The sequence below is a fragment of the Pleurodeles waltl genome, chromosome 12, assembly GCF_031143425.1.
Source record: "Pleurodeles waltl isolate 20211129_DDA chromosome 12, aPleWal1.hap1.20221129, whole genome shotgun sequence".
Classification (NCBI taxonomy): Eukaryota; Metazoa; Chordata; class Amphibia; order Caudata; family Salamandridae; genus Pleurodeles; species Pleurodeles waltl.
The window spans coordinates 689,660,219-689,680,446 of record NC_090451.1 but is presented as its reverse complement, the minus strand read 5'-3'; the positions used below and the strand labels follow the sequence as shown (position 1 = coordinate 689,680,446).

General features: G+C 45.9%; 1 protein-coding gene across 1 annotated transcript in view; it reads left to right on the top strand.

Annotated features, from left to right (window-relative positions):
* The window catches only part of SLC2A4 (solute carrier family 2 member 4), a 99,264-nt gene that overhangs the window by 60,143 nt on the left and 18,893 nt on the right, over positions 1–20,228 (top strand). The window contains exons 3-7 of the mRNA XM_069215518.1: positions 793–965; positions 1,878–2,002; positions 15,624–15,739; positions 17,334–17,496; positions 17,973–18,160. Of these exons, the coding sequence (XP_069071619.1) occupies positions 793–965; positions 1,878–2,002; positions 15,624–15,739; positions 17,334–17,496; positions 17,973–18,160 (765 nt within the window). The remainder of the gene's footprint in view (positions 1–792; positions 966–1,877; positions 2,003–15,623; positions 15,740–17,333; positions 17,497–17,972; positions 18,161–20,228) is intronic.

The window sequence follows — 20,228 nt, the reverse complement described above, 5'->3', positions numbered from 1 at the left end:
GAGCCTCGTAAAGGATCATCAGTGACTTTGAAAGATGGCTATCCTTTTGCCAAGGATACACAGTATCCACGTGAGCTAATTCCACAACTTAGACGAAGAGCTTTCTGTTTTGTAACACACTCAAGGACAACGCCCTACCCAGACTGTGATGGGAAGGGACGCAAATTAACTTATGCTGCACCTTTGAGCAATTGTGGACGTTTTTTGCGTCCTGGATGTGGTATAATCCTTTTCTTACCCACTATATAGTTTGAGATACTCAATCAAGGGTTCACTGACTCGAACTCTGTAGGTTGCTCCGCAACGTTACTGTCCTGAGTCAAGGCATTGAATTTCCATTCTCTTCTTCGAAACGTCGACAAGCTTTCAGTTGCGTCCTGCACTGTATTATTACAGTGTATCTTATCAAGCGTTGATGTATATGACATTTTTGCATTTATATGTGGCTCTGGTGTGTTTATTTGTTCGTCTGTTTTTCTTTTTTCTGCTATTAGTTAAGCTGTGAGCAATTAGCTTGTTCTTTGAAGATGTATTTCTTTGCATGCAAAGCAATTGCTTGTGTTATCCGTGAGGACCACTTTGTTGTTTGCACTGCACACATGTATGAATGCATGTGTGTGTATATTTGTAGGTAGAGTGCTAAATTTTAGAGTCCAGTTCCATCTTGCAGCGGGGCAGGAGCATAGACAACTTTTTGCCTGGGCTCTTAGCGCGCACTACAGTGATTTTAAACTTAACTAATAAGCACTCGCTTAGAATAAAGATTTATTTGCACTTTCCCCTGCTTTTCAGATAATAGAGCAGAGCTACAATGCCACGTGGATGCACCGGCAGGGGAAGGAGGACCCTGAACCCATCAGCCCTTCCACCCTCACCACGCTGTGGTCCCTCTCCGTGGCCATCTTCTCCATCGGAGGCATGATCTCATCGTTCATGGTGGGGGTCATCTCAGAATGGCTGGGAAGGTAGCTTTTTAAATTACTTCTAACCTTCCGACTTCTTGAGCTTCACCCTCTCAAATGTCTTTTCCTAGTTTTTCCACTCATCTCCTTTCATCCCTTTCACTACTTTTCTTTCCCTATGACCGGTCCATCCGTCTTCCCTCTATTGTGAGCCATTCCTCTAGCTCTAGTCACTAACTTTGCTTATTCTCATGCAGGTCTTTTTGAAACGTCAGTCACTTGCCCTCTTTTGCGTGTTCTTGTCTCGCCCCTTTTCCTTCCATGGCATTCGTTCTTTTTCTGTTTTTAATCCTTTCTTTTTCTGTCTCACGTTTTACCCTATTTTTGCTTCCTAGCATACCTTCTGTTTGCTTTCATTGTTTTTTCTCTCCTCTGCCGTTTTCCCTCATGCTCCCCTCTTGTAGTTGTTCCTGTTTATCTGTATGCTCTCACTTGTTCTCTTTCTTTTGCATTCCTTTTCTATCCCCACTTCCTGTATTCGTTCTCTCTCCTTTTCTTTTTTTTTTTGCTCTTTAGCCCTTGTGTTTGTTCTATTAGCATTGGCTCTTAGTCTTTTTTAAACGTTATCTGTTGCTCTCTATCTCAATTTCCTTCTAAATTTGTATTTCCCTGTCTTTCTTTCAGTCTTTTTTTGTTCCTTGTCAACCATGTTGCATTTTTTTTCTCATCTACCACTTCTATTGGTTATGCCCCATTTCAATTCCCTTTAATTGTTTCTATCTTGAATTATTTTCAACCTTTCTTTCGTTTTTTTGTCAAGTTTTTTTTCTCTATTTTGTCTCATTGCGCATTTGTTCATTTTGTGTTTCCCTTTTTTGCGCCCACCTACCAGCCATTCTACTTCTAGAGCATTGTCTCTATTCTCCAGATTCTCTCTTTCCTTTTCCTGAAGCTCTGTCTTTTCTCTTTCTGTAGGAGGAAGGCCATGATCCTGAACAATGGCCTGGCTTTCATTGGAGGGGGCATGATGGCCTTGTCCAAACTGTGCCAGTCCTACGAGATGATGATCCTGGGACGGTTTTTCATTGGGGCCTATTCAGGTAATAACAACATCCTTGTCTCTTCCATGTGTTGTTCTACGTGTCTGTGACCTGCCTCTGTCCCTCCCTCCAGGGCAGTTTAACAGGAGTTGGTGAAGATGCTCTTCACCCACTGCAAGCCCTGTCCTCTGCCGCCCTGACAGGCCCACGTCTTCCTCCAGAGAAGCACAGGCCCAGATTTATCATATAATCACACAGCGCACTGCAGTAACGAAAAATGCTGTGCTGCATAGGAAGGAGAGACAGGAGAGCACCATATCTACAGAAAATGTCTCTCTCCTCCCGCCTCCCTAGTGCCGGCGCTAATTTTAGCTCCTGTGCGCTAATCACGTGCTGTAGGAAGTTGGCTCTGTATGTGCTATTTCAAAGTAAGGAATAGCATGCACAGAGTCCAAGGGTTCCCCTTAGAGGTAAGATAGTGGCAAAAAGAGATAATACTAATGCTCTATTTTGTGGTAGTGTGGTCGAGCAGTAGGCTTATCCAAGGAGTAGTGTTAAACATTTGTTGTACATACACACAGGCAATAAATGAGGAACACACACTCAGAGACAATTCCAAGCCAATAGGTTTTTGTATCGAAAAATATATTTTCTTAGTTTATTTTAAGAACCACAGGTTCAAATTCTACATGTAATATCTCATTTGAAAGGTATTGCAGGTAAGTACTCTAGGAACTTTGAATAATCACAATAGGATGTATACTTTTGACATAAAACACATTTAGCTGTTTTAAAAGTGGACACAGTGCAATTTTCACAGTTCCTGGGGAGGTAAAGTAATGTTAGTTCTTGCAGGTAAGTAAACCACCTACGGGGTTCAAATTGGGGTCCAAGGTAGCCCACCATTGGGGGTTCAAAGCAACCCCAAAGTCACCACACCAGCAGCTCAGGGCCGGTCAGGTGCAGAGGTCAAAGAGGTGCCCAAAACACATAGGCTTCAATGGAGGTAAGGGGGTGCCCCGGTTCCAGTCTGCCAGCAGGTAAGTACCCGCGTCTTCGGAGGGCAGACCAGGGGGGTTATGTAGGGCACCGGGGGGGGCACAAGTCAGCACAAAAAGTACACCCTCAGCAGCGCGGGGTCGGCCGGGTGCAGTGTGCAAACATGCGTCGGGTTTCCAATTGTTTTCAATGAGAGACCAAGGGGTCTCTTCAGCGGTGCAGGCAGGCAAGGGGGGGGGGGGGGCTCCTCGGGGTAGCCACCACCTGGGCAAGGGAGAGGGCCTCCTGGGGGTCACTCCTGCACTGGAGTTCCGATCCTTCAGGTCCTGGGGGCTGCGGGTGCAGGGTCTTTTCCAGGCGTCGGGATTTCAGAGTCAGGCAGTCGCGGTCAGGGGGAGCCTCGGGATTCCCTCTGCAGGCGTCGCTGTGGGGGCTTAGGGGGGCAACTTTGGTTACTCACAGTCTCAGAGTCGCCTGGGGGTCCTCCCTGTAGCGTTGTTTCTTCACCAGTCGAGTCGGGGTCGCCGGGTGCAGTGTTGCAAGTCTCGCGCTTCTTGCGGGGATTGCAGGGGTCTTTAAATCTGCTCCTCTGGAAACAAAGTTGCAGTCTTTGTTGAACAGGGCCGCTGTTCTCTGGAGTTTCTTGGTCTCTTAGAAGCAGGTCAGTCCTCTGAGGATTCAGGGGTCGCTGGTCCTGGGGAAAGCGTCGCTGGAGCAGTTTTCTTCTGAAGGCAGGAGACAGGCCGGTAGGACTGGGGCCAAAGCAGTTGGTGTCTTCTTTCTTCTTCTGCAGGGGTTTTTCAGCTCAGCAGTCCTCTTCTTCTGTAAGTTGCAGGAATCTAAATTCTTAGGTTCAGGGGAGCCCTTAAGTACTAAATTTAAAGGCGTGTTTAGGTCTGGGGGGTTAGTAGCCAATGGCTACTAGCCCTGAGGGTGGGTACACCTTTTTTGTGCCTCCTCCCAAGGGGAGGGGGTCCCATTCCTATCCCTATTGGGGGAATCCTCCATCTGCAAGATGGAGGATTTCTAAAAGTTAGAGTCACTTCAGCTCAGGACACCTTAGGGGCTGTCCTGACTGGCCAGTGACGACTCCTTGTTATTCTCATTTTTTCCTCCGGCCTTGCCGCCAAAAGTGGGGCCGTGACCGGAGGGGGCGGGCAACTCCACTAGCTGGAGTGCCCTGTGGTGCTGGAACAAAGGGGGTGAGCCTTTGAGGCTCACCGCCAGGTGTTACAGCTCCTGCCTGGGGGAGGTGTTAGCATCTCCACCCAGTGCAGGCTTTGTTACTGGCCTCAGAGTGACAAAGGCACTCTCCCCATGGGGCCAGCAACATGTCTTGAGTGTGGCAGGCTGCTAAAACCAGTCAGCCTACACAGGTAGTTGGTTAAAGTTTCAGGGGGCACCTCTAAGGTGCCCTCTGGGGTGTATTTTACAATAAAATGTACACTGGCATCAGTGTGCATTTATTGTGCTGAGAAGTTTGATACCAAACTTCCCAGTTTTCAGTGTAGCCACTATGGTGCTGTGGAGTTTGTGTTTGACAGACTCCCAGGCCATATACTCTTATGGCTACCCTGCACTTACAATGTCTAAGGTTTGGCTTAGACACTGTAGGGGCACAGTGCTCATGCACTGGTGCCCTCACCTATGGTATAGTGCACCCTGCCTTAGGGCTGTAAGGCCTGCTAGAGGGATGCTGCAGCCCTTAGAGACCTTCCCTGGCATCAGGGCCCTTGGTACCAGGGGTACCAGTTACAAGGGACTTACCTGGATGCCAGGGTGTGCCAATTGTGGATACAAAAGTACAGGTTAGGGAAAGAACACTGGTGCTGGGGCCTGGTTAGCAGGCCTCAGCACACTTTCAATTCAAAACATAGCATCAGCAAAGGCAAAAAGTCAAGGGGTAACCATGCCAAGGAGGCATTTCCTTACACGTGCCTTTTTGCCATGGTGCAAGGGTGTGCGTGAGCCCAGCATAGGTTTTGTACTGGAAGGGTACAAAATACTATGCTTAGAGACACCTTAACATTTTTCCTACTTTGTATGCGTGCTTCACAGTGCAGCACGCGTGCAAAGTCAGAAAAGAAAGGAGAAATTAAAACAGTGTTTACACTTGCAACCTTTATGTCCTTAAAGTGCATCCGTAGCCGATAGAGAGAGCATTAGAAGCAACAGAGGCGAAAGAACATTGTGCCCGTAGGTTTTCTACCAGCCATGCACAGATCCAGCTGGTGCCACTGTTCGCTTCCCACAGCCAGGAGGAGGATACTGTTCAGGGGAAGTCCCAAAAGATGGATGAGGGTACTTCCCTTGTGTATTTAGCCGTATTTGTCCATGCAGATGTAGGGGGGCTTGATGGTGGTAAGATCCGTCAACTAGGGTAAGAAGGCGGCTCGGATTTGCCGGGACGGACCTGGTATTTCACCAGCTGGCCCTGTAGATTTCGGGAAATTTATCTCATGTCACAGTTTTTAAAGGGGGTTGCCTGAAAACGATTGGAGGTGCCTTAATGATGTCTCCAAAGCATGATTAGTTAGGAGTAGATAAAAGAAAGCAATTTAATTACCAAGCCTGATACTGACTTTAAAAAAAGCATTTTATTAATGTTCTTAGTTTCTCTGCTTTAATTCTACGCTGATGGAAGGTGTCATTCTGCGCACTTGGTTGAAGTTAAATTGTTGTCCCTTTTCATTTTTTATGAAATGTCCAGGTTTTTTACTTTAAAATTCTGGTCACCTTACCACTGACGCCACCAGTGCTGGACCAATCCCTGGCACTCTTTTCATCACCACTGTCACCTCTGTACTCCTAACACTGTGCAGAGGGAAGGAGAGGTCACAGGTAGCCAGCTGGGGTGATGACTCTAGGGCAGGTGTCTCCAACGAGTAGTTTGTGAGCTACCAGTAGCTCTCCAGCTCCCTGTGAATAGCTCTTGCGGGTGTAGCCTGGGCTACTACTGTTGGAGCTTTTGCTTGGGCGAATTATAATATATATACATAAATTAAAAAGCATGTATTCAATATAAAAATGTGTGTATTTTCAGTACTCATAAGGTGTTGTGTAGAGAAAAATGGCTGAATTTTCTAAATGTATTGAAAGTATTATTTGAGAGATATTTATTACTTATATGGTTATGTTGATGCCAGAAAAGTTGCAGTGGGCTGTTGTGTATTACACATTTAGAGGTACTCCAAATTGAAAGCGCTCCGTCCCGTGTTGGAATCTTTGGGCTATTAAACAACCCCCATGTGACGTCAGTCACTTTCATTGGTTCGTGGGCTTGCCTTTTAAAATTTGCTTGCTTTCATTAGTGAAAGGCACGCATAAGTCATGCCTTTTCCGGTATTTATCCCTCCTTGAGCGCACTGACCAACTACTGAAAACACACAAGGCTCGATGTTTCCGCCCGGGTTCTGGACTACTTTTTCTCTTTATTTAGCAGCGCGATCGCTGGGCAGTAGTCTCGTGCTTTGCATCACATCGATCTTGTTACATAGGTAATTGCACTTTTGCCGGTTACATGGATAACTGCACTTTTGCCGATAGGTTTCACTGCAAGCAAACTTTTATTTCCTTTTGTGTGTCTGTGTTGGGCTGAAGGCGGTGGTCGGCTCGCTTATGTGAAACCTTTACTTTTCAGTTTATATGGCAAGAAGTGTCCGGTTAGTTATGTGAAACTGTATTACTTTTCATTTTCAATTTATGTGGCAAGAGTTTACAATGCTAATAGCTCTAACTCGAGCAAACGTGAGACCCATTGCATTGCAAATGCTTGTTTCTTGTTTTACTTTACTGCTAGCAACTCAGCCTAATGCACCAATGTGATCACTCCTGACAGTCTTGGATAGGGCGGTCACAACTAAATCACTAAAGTTAACAGCTAGGGATGATGTGCACTGAACATAAGTAGCTCTTGTTGCAGAAAAGGTTGCGACCCCTGAACTAGCGTGAAAGGGCAGAACACACAGCTGACCCCCTGGTGCCACAGTATAGCCTCCCCCCCCCCCCTTCCAGGGACAGTGCCAGGCATGCACGCGCGGGACGAGCTGTGCAGGGCACGGGTGAAGGTTAAAGACAGAGATGTGGGGCGGCAAAGACAAAAATAGCACATACCAGAGCACGGGGCGAGGAAGGAATGCATTAGGACTGCAGGTATTATGAAGGAGTAACTGAACAGAGGGGGCTCGGACCAGACCGAGCAGAAGCACTGAATCCTACCCCGGGGTGAGCAGTGGGGGGCTCTGGGTGTGGAACTGTGAGTAGAAACCACGGAGCCCTTCAGTCCTGGTGGGGGCCACGACAGATGGCATCCGGACCCCCCACAGACACTGAAGCGGCTCCTGTCCCCACCCCGAGGCACCCGTGTACACACAGACAGCACAGGTGTCTGTACAAGAACAGAGGCCCCGCCAAGGACACACCGGATCTGAAGCCAGTCTCGGGCAGAACTGACACCCCAGCTTTCACAGGCCATGTCCTAAAGAAAGCCGGTGCAGTTGGGAAATAGGGGTCCTTACCCCCCTCTCCCACCCCGGCCTGGAGTTCCCAGCCCTTGTTTCTGAAGAGCCTGTCCTCTGCACATACATGTCGAATCTAACGCAGACGGGGGTGTATCTCCCCCACCCACAAGGGGTACGCAGAACTTGGATCAGCTTAGACATGAAGCTGCCCTAACATGGAGTTAACATTGTCTGCGCACATCCTGAGGCCTGCAAAAAAGTCTAACGAGTTCAACCTGAGCTCAGAAGGACAAAGGGAAACTTAGGACCATTCAAGAAAGTGTCATGGCGGAGACAAGAGTTGGGGGGTCGTAGAAGCATGTGCTGGGGACTACACTGACAGGTTAGGAGAGTGTACTCAACACCAGGGGAGAGCCCTGTGTGCAGAGACAGGCGGAAAAAGACAGCTTAGAGACAGCACAGACTGCTTAGGAGAGTATACAAGACCAGAGGTTAGCACTGTGTACAGAGAGCAGGAGAATGCTCAGAGACAGCACTGACAGGTTAGCAGTGTGTATTCAGCACCAGAACCGGGCCCTGTGTGCAGAGAAAGAGAGCAAGAGACTGCTCAGAGACGGCACTGACAGGTTAGCAGTTTGTATTTAGCACCAGAGCCGGGCCCTGTGTGCAGAGACAGAGAGCAAGAGACTGCTCAGCGACGGCACTGACAGGTTAGGAGAGTATGCAGAGGTGACCCCTGTGTGCAGAGACGGAAACCAAGAGACTGTTCAGGGTCAGCACCAACAGAGGTCTGCAGAGAGTACTCAGAGGCAGAGGTGAGACATGTCTGCAAAGCTGGAGTGCAGAAGACTGTTCGGACTAGCCTGCTCACGGGTTAAGAGTGAGCAGAATAAGATGTGACACCCACCAGCACTAACAGGTTACGAGAGTGCACACGAGGGGGCGTGGCCTGTGTGCAGAGACAGAGGAAGAACATTCGTTCAGAGACAGCACTGACAGATGTTAGGAGATTGTACAGACCCAGTGATGAGCCTCGTGTGCAGAGACAGAGGGAATAAGACTGTAAGAGACGGCACAGACATGTGGAGCCGGTGGCCAGAGTCAGGGGCAGAAGACTTCAGAGAGTCGGAGGGGAGAATTTTGTTCAAAGACAGCACTAAAAAAAGTTTAGGAAAGTGTTCAGAGACAGGCCCGAGAGAGGTTTGGAGGTTGTACAGAACTGGACGTGAGACGGAGAGCAGGAGACTGCTCAGAGACGGGCTTCAGGGAGGCTGGGAGAGTACACTCTGAGAGAGGGCCGCAAATAGGGGACGGAGTTCCTAGGCCATCATGGGAGGCACCAGGAAATGCAGAGATACAGATGTGTGGACTCTGCGCTGTACGGAAGGTCCAAGCCCAGGGGTTCCGAGAGACAGAGCAGTCTCACACATCAGCTCAGTGAGAGACCCCCGGGGCCTTGCCTCCCCCTGCTATCCATCCTGCTGCTAAAGTAAGCCAAGACGTCCTGTGCTCTGGGGAGTGTGAGCCGGGGGCTGACAGGCCGGCTGGGCTCAGGACCTATATATACCCGAGCTGGGGATATCGAGGCCTACCTCGCCCTCTTCCGGGTATCGAGAGAGGCCCGGATGTCCGAACCGGGGACCGCACCCGAGGGTGGGGTAAACAAATATAACACTGCACACCTCAACCCCACTGTGTATGGGCATTTAACTCCTGACCTGCCAGGGTGTTGGAGTATGTCTGGGGATTTGATTCTATTAAAATAGAATTGATATTTTTCATGAAGCGCTTATATTTCCGGTGGACGCTGCAAAGTGCTAGATAAGATAAACAGGGAGAAACAAGCATTGGCAAAGCCAATGGTTCTCACCTATGTGAGATCTATTGACTTTGCCAATGCATTTTATCCATGTTGTTCACCGGCATGGCTAAAAGCCAGTGGCGCTTAGTGACACAGAGTATCATGGAGTGACAAGCAGCGATTCGGAGTAGGGCGTCATAAAGCGCAACATAGTTTTATAGAATGGAGTAGGGTAGAGTGGCGTAGAGTGGATTGGCATCGTGTGGAGAATAGTGTTGTGGATTTGAGTGTTGTAGAATGGAGTGTCAGAGTGGGCTGTTGTAGAAGAAAGTGGCAGAGTGAAGTGGTATAGAGCGGATGTGCGTAGAGTGGGGTGGCACAGAATGGAGGGGTGTAAGTGGCAGAGTGGACAGGAGTGGAGCAATGTGTCGTAGAGTGGAGTAGTATGTTGTAGAGTGGAATGGCGCAGAGTGGAGTAAAGTGTCTGAGTGGAGTGTCAAAGAGTGGAGCAGTGGCATAACTAAACTTGAGGGGGCCCCTTGCAAAGTACACGAAGGGGCCCCCTCCACACTTACTCAGGAGCACTCAGTTCTGGGTACTGTACTGAGGGGGGCCGCCTGGAGCTCCGGGGCCCCTCGCACCACGGGAGCTGGAATGGAGTATGTATGGTGTGATACCACACTGACATTACAGAAAAAACATTTTTACGGCTAAATCTATGCAGCGCACAAAGAATATATTGAAATCAGCATCACCCAGGAGTATTGATTTGTATTAAAATATTTGTTCCCACCACAATTCAGAATTACATGAAATGTGGTTCTTTTGTGATTTCCAAATTCTGATACATTCTGAAATATTTGTATAGTTCATTTATTTGTATTTAAATTTTGTTGTGTGCTACAAAAAAATAACATCCTACGGCCTTTTTGTTCAGACCCCCAATACCCATCAAGATAATCACATAAATCCTCTTACTTCACAGTAACAGAAAGAAAAGTAAACACCAACCTCTCTTGGAAGATAAAAAGCCTAAGATTTGTCTTCTGTCCTTGAATGCACAGTAAATGTGACAAGATAAAAACAAAATGCATAGGCCTGTTTATTGCTCATTTGCTCCGGAAATCCAGCATGGTTATTTTAGGGGTGTTTACGCACCCCTCTCTCCCCCACTTCTAGCGCTCATGCCATGGGTATGAAATTGAGGAAGCAGATTGTGTAAGTTATGCTATTGGTAAAGAGCACTGACAAAAATAAACAAGCTTGTAGACAGAACGTTGCTCCTCACAAGCGTGCAAGATTGATGAACTGGTAGTGGCTGAGATAAGCCGAATCAGTCGAGCAGAAGGATAGGAGGCAAAACACCTTGTTGTTTGCTGCTATGAACAAGCATACAAAGGAGACAACTGAAAACTCCTGTACTCTCACTGAGCGCCTCATGAAAAAGAAAAAAAAAGAACTGAGAACACGTATGAAAGAGTACAAGGAGAAAGGCTGAGTGGTGGTAAACAGGCTGTGCTGTATGGGAAGGACAAAGATATGCTGGACAGCTTAAACCAAATCAAGCCAGTAAATACAAAGATATCAAATGTGAGTTACAAAGCCAATGGTAAGCAATGGGCGAAATCCATTCCTAGGGAAACTTTCAGCATTTCCTCAATATGTCTTTGCAAACAGAGAGCTGTGCTATGCTGTCTGGTAGCCGTTGACCTAAAAACTAGAGACAAGGTGAAAGGTCATTCAATTCTAAATGGTCGGTGGAATTTAAAATAGTGGGTCTCCTGTTGTTTGCAAACTGAGTACTTGTTGATTTCATGGTGCACTGGTAACCACAGTGAGATGTCCATAGGCTCCGATTTGGAGTGAGTTAAATTGGGTATGGCATAAGACCTCCAGTTCTGAGTTTTCATCTAGAAAATGGCGAAATACACAGGGAACTCATTTTTCACACTGAATTTCACAGGTAGCAGATTAGTTTATGTTTTTTTGCCTTTGGTAAATTTCAGGTTTAGTTTCTACTTAAAGGTGAGCGAGCCACTCCAAGCTCAGCCTGAGGCTCTGTTGGAACCTTAAGCCCATAACGAGCTAAACTTTCATGTGGCTTCTGCCTTCCACCCTTGCTCTACCTGCGATGTGACAATATGGCCAGAGCTGCTGACGTTGGAACTGGGGAACCAGATTTGAGTTTCGGCTCAACATCGTGTGATTCTGGGCAAATCACTTCATTTTCGAGTGCCTAAGAAATATGAATGTAACATTGTGTAATGCAACTGGTGTTCATGTAAAGCACTCCAATACCTTTGGGGCACGTTTGTGCTGTATACAAACTGCAGAAAAATGCACAACAAGGTAAAAACAAAGCTCTAATATAAAGAATGACAAAGAGATACCCACGGAGTGGCTGATTTGTACAAAGTGAAACCAGAAAACCAGGATAAATTGCATCTTCCCTGCTTCAATTATGCAATTTTAGTCAAATATTTGCTTTTACCAAAACTCATTTTTCTTGATATTTGCGTACGAAAGTACTTTCAAATAGATGATTTCAGAATATCAGCTGTATAAAGACACATTGTGTTTCATATAATACAGTAATAGTTGCGCTATAAAAACTGGGCCACGTGCAGGGTTCACATGACAACTTCTTGGTTCAATAGTGGCACTGTCCCCCCTTGTGGGGGAGTGGGGTCTGGAATGGTTCAAAGTTAGTTTTTTTCAAAATTACCACTTTTAATAAGTTCTTCTCAGTGCTGTAATGTGACATATTCATGTCCAGGCTTGCACATGTTAATGGAATTCAGTTTTTGAAGTAACATGGTGTTTATTGTATGATTTACATCCAGACATTTTCGAGCCTCGGGCACGATCTCTAAGAGCCAAGCCAGCCTCATGGCTCGGCTCGGGCTCGGCTCTCCCTTGCAATGTATTGGCTCACCCACCTCTAGTTCCTACGCAAACACGAGTTTTGTGCAGGGATGGGAATGTAACAGCCCACCTTTTATGAGGTCGGAACGTAGCAAAGCACGTGGTGATTTTACCCACGTCAAAAGCACTCCTTTATCGACCCTAGAAGGTTGAAAGACAAATTTACATGCCGACTCTGCAGTGACCGTGAACCCTCGGCCGCTAAAACCTTTGAGACAGAAGGTAGCTTGAGTTCCCTGATGTGAGAACATAACTGGAAAATAACTACTTTTAGGGTTAACTACCATAAAATATTTACTTTTAATTAAGCAAGAACATTTGCACAACCAACTTGTGTGGTCTGAATAAAGGGGGAGCGTTAATCCTCCCGACAGGTCACTGTAGTAAATGAATCTTAATCGGTTCCTGCTCTGTTACTTGAACCTGTCTAGAGTTCTGGGCCTTTTGAACGGCGTGCAGAGCGAGTATGAACTCAAAATGATATTTGTAAAAGAGAAAACTTCTATAAACGCTGCCATACCTTAACATCCAGTCACCTTCTGTTCATCAAACTCTAAGGCTCAAGCAATCCTTTGTAATCCAAATCAGCCCATTATTAACTCCTGCGTTAACATTTCGGATTTCATGGACTACATACAAATTAATAAAAAGTACTAGCGAGGTCTTTCTCCAGAGTCCAGCTTCAGAACCCCCCAGCCCCCCTCTAACTATACAGCTTCCCTGCTTAGAAGACTGAACTTTGTTTATTGACAGAAGTACATGGGGAATGTTGAGTTATCCTCGCGCACAGGGAGTGCTGCCACAGATATTTCCTTTGGCACATAAAATGTTGGAGTCCTGGATTAGACCATAGACACAACAACATTCAGCGTTAAGTGTAGCACAACAACTGCTGGAGTGCCTATGCAACCTTTAATGTTGGGCATTAAAAGCCTAGTGAAACACTTCGCCCATTCAGAAGAAAATAAAGCAATGTTTGTTCTGGCAAACTTTTAAAAAACGTACTAAAGAGGACGGTGTTTGCCCCCCCCCCCCCCCCCCCCCCGAAAAACTGAAGAGGACCTTCTGGGGGCGAGCCAAACTCGTGGCTTTTGTTGGCTGCCCACAGATCCGCGCAGCAGGCGCTCAGCTCGCTGAGCTAGCTTCAAAACCAAACTCTGCCTCTCCAAGAGTCATGTCGCCCTCAGCGCGGAAACTTCTCAAAGTGGTCAGCCCTGACCTTAGGGAGGTCACGCGGGGGTCAGCATGGGGTCACCAGCTGGTTCCGGCATCAGGCGCTTCCCCTCAAAGTGCCTTTAATAGGAATGACATTTTTTTCGGATAGAGTTGCCGTAAATAGGCGTGTGGCAATCAAACTGTTCTAAACTTGGGTTTTGGACTCCGTAAATTCTTTTGTTCACTTACTTTTTTTTATGAAGCAGTAACTCTCTCTTCGTTGAGAGATCAACTTTCCCTATTTAGGGAAAAGCTCTCTGATCACGTCAGCCTGGGCTCAGGCCTTAGCAGAGACGCAGTGGCCTAGCGTGGGGGGGTGCAGGGGGGGCCGGCCGCAACATCTTGGAAGAGACTAAAATCCACGGGTTAGGGGGCGCAAATTACTTGCCTTGCCCCGGGTGCTGATAACCCAGCTACGCCACTGCAGAGACGATAAACAAGGCTGAGAAGCGCATGCGGCCCAGAGTTCTGGAGAATTAACTCAGAAAGTGGGGTTGTGTCTTCAAACTGTTAGGAATCTTGCATCCTTTTCCTAACAGTGTTTTTTTAAACTGCTTCCTATATCACTTAAGTCGTTCTCTCTCCCTTGCATTGTTCTTGCTTGTTTACTTTTAATTTTTGTCGCCTTCACTAATTCTTCCAGTTTGTTTCACTATTTTTTCCCCTGCATTTCCATTCCCTTTTTTCGTGTTTGGCAATATTTCTCACTTGCGCTTTTCCGTTTTCTTTCAACTCAGCGTGCCTTCATCTTCACTTTCTGTTCTCGTGTTTGGGCACTTCAGTTTTTAGGTCGAGCCTACTAAACGATGCATGCGCTGTCTGTTGCCGGACATATAGTGGCTTACCAAGGACAAAGAGGGACCTGTTGCTTACCATTGGTTGGCGTTCCTGTCACTCCCACTAGTCTGCTTCTTATTTGCGTCCAATCTTGTCAATCTTCTGTTTGTCCTTCCCATGGAGCATCGACTCTTTACCATCTCTTTGATAGGCTAGCATCTCTGCTTCCACTGCTTGCTTTTGAGCACTACTTTTTTTCTTTTGTGTTAAGCACTCCAGGAGTGTATATGTTTCTGAGATGGCTCCCGCAGGTAATCCTCTTTCCATGTACTCCATATTTTCTCTCTGCTGTTGAACTCGCCAGCTTCTCCCCATTGCTTCCCCGCATCCTCTGTGTTGCTTCCCTCACCCGCGCCCTTCTTGCTGCTCTCCCCAACCCACGTGTTGCTTCTGCTCCTCTTCTTGCCCTTCCCAGAGTTGCTTCTCAGTCTCATATTGCGTTTGCTCCCCTCCACCGCTTTTAAAAAACGCTGTTGCATGTTTTATCTTATTTTTTTGTTACCGATCCAAGTCAGGGCTATAACTAAAAAGAAAAAAGTGCCTGCATCATTTTGTATGCATGAGATGCAAAGGATTTTTTTCGTGTTGAAAACTTTAACCACATTGCTGTGCAGCGTGGCAAAAAAACATTGGCAAAGTCAACAGCCACCACAGGCAAGGCCTATTGCCTTTGCCAAATGCTTGTTTTTTCTTGCTTGCAGGTCATATTCCTCTTCTCTTCTTCTTTTTCTTGCTTCTCCCTCAGCCTCCTTGCTTGTGTTTATTCACCTGTTTTCCTTATGTCTGTACTTGCTGTTACCACCCTGCATTCGGTCTTTCTCTCTCCTGTTTTGTTCTCTCTGCATTTGTCTTTCATTGCCTGGTTAACTTGCTTCCTTTCTTTGGTTTTACCTTTTCTTGTGCACTTGCTTGTTCTCCCTCTTTCTCGGTCTTGTTTTCCTCCTTCATTGCTCTTCTGGTTCTTGGACTCTTGTCTCATTTCCTATCTCTTTCCATTGGCCTGCTGCTTTCCCCTCTCAACAACTCTTCACATTTTCTCCCTTAGTCTCTCTTTAATGTGTAGCTTTCATTTTCCTGGTAGATATCGTTTGTCATGTTTCGCTTCATTTCTCCTAATTTGTTGGTTGATTTCTACATCGGAAGTTACCTTGTCCTTATTTAACTTTCTTATTCTTTATTTTTCAATCATGTTTCTTTTCCACTTTATTTTCTGGTTTTATCTTGCTCATTTGTTTTGTCCAACGTTTTTCTTTATGTCCTTTGTATTCAGTGTCTTTTTCTGTCACTCTGTCTCCATTGCCTTCCTCCTTGTTATCATATGAATTTTTGTCTGTTGTTCCCTAAGAGAAAGGAGTTGTCCAGTATCAGAAAGAGCAAACTGAGGTCTGACGACCTGCTGCATTTCACTCAACGAGGATTTGCCTTGCTTTCTTTCCTCTGACAGGTCTGGCCTCCGGATTAGTCCCCATGTACGTGGGAGAGATTGCCCCCACCAGCCTACGGGGGGCACTAGGGACCCTGCACCAGCTGGCCATTGTCATTGGCATCCTCATAGCACAGGTACGTCGGTCCACACCACAGCTCGTGCGCCGGCTCTATCACCACCAACCACTGCCGACAAATGCAGGCTGCAAAGTCACATACAAACACTTACACATGCACAGCACATGCAACGCCGCACCACACGCTCCCATCCCACTGCTGTTGCTACCACGCTTCACCCAGGACTGTCGCAACTGCTTTTCTGTGGAGTCCAAGGGTTAGAACTAAGCTGCTCACGAGCCTTTTTGAAGGAATTCTTAGCTCATGCTGACATGTCTCACACATCATGTTTACTTTTTACAGACTTTCCTGGGGTGAGGCCTGACCTGCTCTCACACCATGTTTACACTTTCCATACTGTCCCGGTCTGAGCGCTGACGTGGCTCAGATACCATGTTTACCTTTTATATACTGTCCCGTTATGAGCCCTGTCCTGGCTCAGATGCCATGTTTACATTTTATATACTGTCCCGGTCTGAGCCCTGACCTGGCTCATAGAACATGTTTACATTTTTTATACTGTCCCGGTCTGAGCCCTGACCTGGCACATAGAACATGATTACATTGTTCATACTGTCCTGAGGTTTAACCTAGCTCTCACCCTATGTTTACTTTTTCCATGGTGTCCCGGACTGAGGTCTGACCGGCTTCACTCACCATGTTTACATTTTTAAATCTCACATGAGATAGTGCGTGCTCTGTAGCTTGCAAGGCACTTTGTTAACCCATAGCTTAACATTGACTGGCTTCATCATCACTTTCACTTCTGTGCTTCTCCTTTGTCAGCACGTGCCAGCTTAACTTCCTCTTCACGTGTTTCTCTCCCTCCGCGCCCGGGAGCATAGCCCAGCTACCGCTTCCTTACCTAGCGAGTGTCCATCTGCCTCTCGTACTTTCTGCCCAGACTGCTTTTCTCTTTTAGTTATAGCACTCCATAAGAGTGCATGTGCATGCAGGCTGTCTCCTTTCTGGCCTTCTGCCACCCATGCACCCACCTTTCCTACTCTGTTATTGCTTGCCCCTCCTGCCCTCCCATCCGCTCCATGTTGTTGCTTCCCCCTCCACCCTCTAGTCTATCTGCATTGTTGCTTGCCCACCCCGGGTCCCTTTCAGCCGCACTGCTGTACGACATGGCTAACAAAAAATAACATTGACAATGCCAATAGTCAATGCTTGTTCTATACAGCCTTGGGCTGAGGCCTGACTTGCCTCGTACATATATATTTATTTTTTTCAGTACAGTCTTGAGCTGAAAACAGGCCTGTCTCTCATACAAATGTTTACTTATCTAGTACTGTCCTGAGGCCTCCCGTGGTGCACTCATCATGTTTACCTTTTACATACTGTTCCGGGCTGAGGACAGGCCTGGCACTCACAGCAGTGTTTACTTTGTTAACACTGTCTTGGACTGAGGCCTGGCCTGAGTCCCACACCATAATTACTTTTTACATACTGTCCTGGGCTGAAGCCTGACCTTTCTGCTACAACATACTCACTTTTCCATTAAGTTTCTGGCTCACTGACCTGACTCACACTCCATACTTTCCTCTTACATAGTCTCTCTGCCCATAACTGAGTTTGCTCACACAGTTTCCTTTCTTACTTCCTATAGATTTTAGGCCTGGACTCAATCCTGGGGACGGCAGAGCTCTGGCCACTGTTGCTCGGCCTCACAGTCATTCCAGCCATGCTCCAAGTAACCCTTCTCCCCTTCTGTCAAGAAAGCCCTCGCTACCTCTACATAATCTGCAACGAAGAAGCGAGAGCTAAGAAAAGTGAGTGGGTGACTGAACGGAAAAGGTGCTCGAGGGAGCATGATCAAATGTGAAGAGAAATCCCTCAACTCTAACCCATGCAAAGGCAGTCGCCAACTGGCCTTCCTGAGAAAGGAAGCACACATTCCAAATTGTTTGAAAAAGGTTCTATGTGGTTCTCATTATTCAAGAGGAGATTGTAGTCTCCACCATGGGTTTGTTTACATCAGGTTAAGTAATGAATAACTAAAAGGGTCACTCCTAATGTAGTGGGGGTCATTACTTGGGATCTTGGAATGGTCAAATCTCCATAGACGTGGACACTTTTTCAGAAATATAAAATCCCGTAACAGAAGATTTGCACAGATTGTTTTGAGAGATTGAGTTGTCTGGGTCCCACAGGCTAATGATTCATATCCCTGCAAGGACAGCCTAAGAGAGGGGAAACAGTTCTGTCTCTGGTAAGGAAACAAAACAGCTCTGATTCTATTTTGCAGACTTGAAACTCCTGACTGGAAAAGACGATGTGTCTGAGGACTTGACGGAGATGAAGGAGGAGAAGAGAAGGATGGACATGGAGGCCAAAGTGTCCATCCTAGAGCTGTTCCGGTCTAAAGCCTATCGACAGCCAATCATCATGGCCATCATCTTGCAACTTTCCCAACAGCTCTCTGGCATCAATGCTGTAAGTATAAGTAAAATCTAAGAAGTGTGATGCTGAGAGGAAAGGGCTTGTGAGCAAAGAACTCTAGGATTGTCTTCAGTAGACTGGAAGTATAAATTGCTTTTGTGATGGGTCAAATGTATTACGCTTCAGTAGGGAAGTTAGCGGGTGATTTCTGTTGGATTTCTTGGCATTTCCTTGATTTGGATTATATTGACAACTTTTGATTTGTCTTCATTGATCTTCTCTTCTGTTGAACATATTTGATGTCTTGAATTGAAGTACATTAACATTGAACTTGGCTTAGGTTGGAATATGCAACTTCTATGAGGATTGGATTTGATGGAGCATTCTTGGACTGTATTAAGAGGTTTACATTTATTGGCTTTTCTGTTGCATCTAATGGACTTGTTTTGATTTTAATTTGATGGCTTACAATATGGTTGGATTTAGTTGATTTCGGTTTATTGTCTTACCCTAGTAATTGATCTAATATTACTATTTGTTTGCATTTAATAGATTCCAATGGACTTTTTTAGACTACCCTTAGTTTAGAAGTCATTGACAACTCTTTTTGGGTTTAACACATTACTCCGGGGCACAGACCAAAATATTTAATATATTGTCTACTCTAGCCTTGGGCTTAATGGATTACACCTTAGTTGGTTTCAGTGGAGTGGGTTTATTGCTGCGGAGTCTTTTGGGTTGTGTTTTATTGATTGTTCCAGTTATATTTACTGGACAGTGTTTGAGTATGTTTATAAGAATGGCTTAGATTTATGGATTTACAAATTGGCTGCCTCTTAGTATGGAGAGATAGATTAGTCAAGTTGGACTTCATAAAATAGGCTTGAGATGACATTTGTTAAGCACACTCAGGTTGACATTAATAAATTACTCTTAGGTTTGAATCACACAATTGTATTTATTGTTTCAGCCAGTTTGGGACAAGCTGATGACCATTTGCCTGTACTTGGTGAATTAAGCCTGCTGGTGATCCCAGATTTGTGTTGGGTTTTACAGGTGAATTATACACAGATGGATTTTAAAGAGTATTCTTGGGTTGTTACATTTGATAAATTACTTCTATCTTTCATCTAGAAGATTAATTCGAGAGAATCAATGCCTGCATTAACATTGGCTAAGCTGTGTCTGACATCCAAGGATAGCTACGTTGGTGTCCCATTGTGATGTGGCTTAGCAGACAAGAAGGTTTTGGTAAACTGGTAGTCTAGGGGGCACAAAGGGGGTGCACACAAGAGTCAAGGAATTGAACAATTTGATTTACAAATGAAAATAGCTTTTGCTTTAATGCCTTTACCATGAAACAATAATATGGATATTGTAGGAGGCTGGCCTGGCTTATAGTGGGTACCTTGTGGTACGTACACCTTGTGCCAGGTCCAGTAATCCCTTATTAGTAGAATAGAGGTGTTTCTAGCAGCTTAGGCTGATTGAGGTAGCTATAGCAGAGCAGCTTAGGCTGAACTAGGAGACATGCAAAGATCCTACTATACCACTTATATCATATAGCACAATATCATAAGAAAACACAATACTCAGAGTTACTAAAAATAAAGGTACTTTATTTTAGTGACAATATGCCAAAAGTATCTCAGAGGATACCCTCACTTAGGAGGTAAGTAATATACACAAATTATATGTACACAAACCCAAATCAGGTAAGTAACAGTGAGAAAAGTAGTGCAAACAATGTAGAATCACAATAGAATGCAATAGGTAGAAATAGGCCTAGGGGCAACACAAACCATGTACTCCAAAAGTGGAATGCGAATCACAAATGGACCCCAGGCCTATGGTAGGTTGTAGAGGGTCACAGGGAGTGTAAGAAAACAGTAAGGGTGTCCAAAATACCCCACCCGAAGACCCTGAAAAGTAGGAGTAATGTTACCCTACTACCCCAGAAAGACAGAATAGTCGCAATAGGGGGTTCTGCAAGAACCACAAGCACCAGCAAAACACTGAAGACTGATTCCTGGACCCGAGGACCTGTAAAGGAAGGGGACCAAGTCCAAGAGTCGCGATAGTGTCCGGAGGGGGCAGGAGCCCACTAAACCCCGGATGAAGG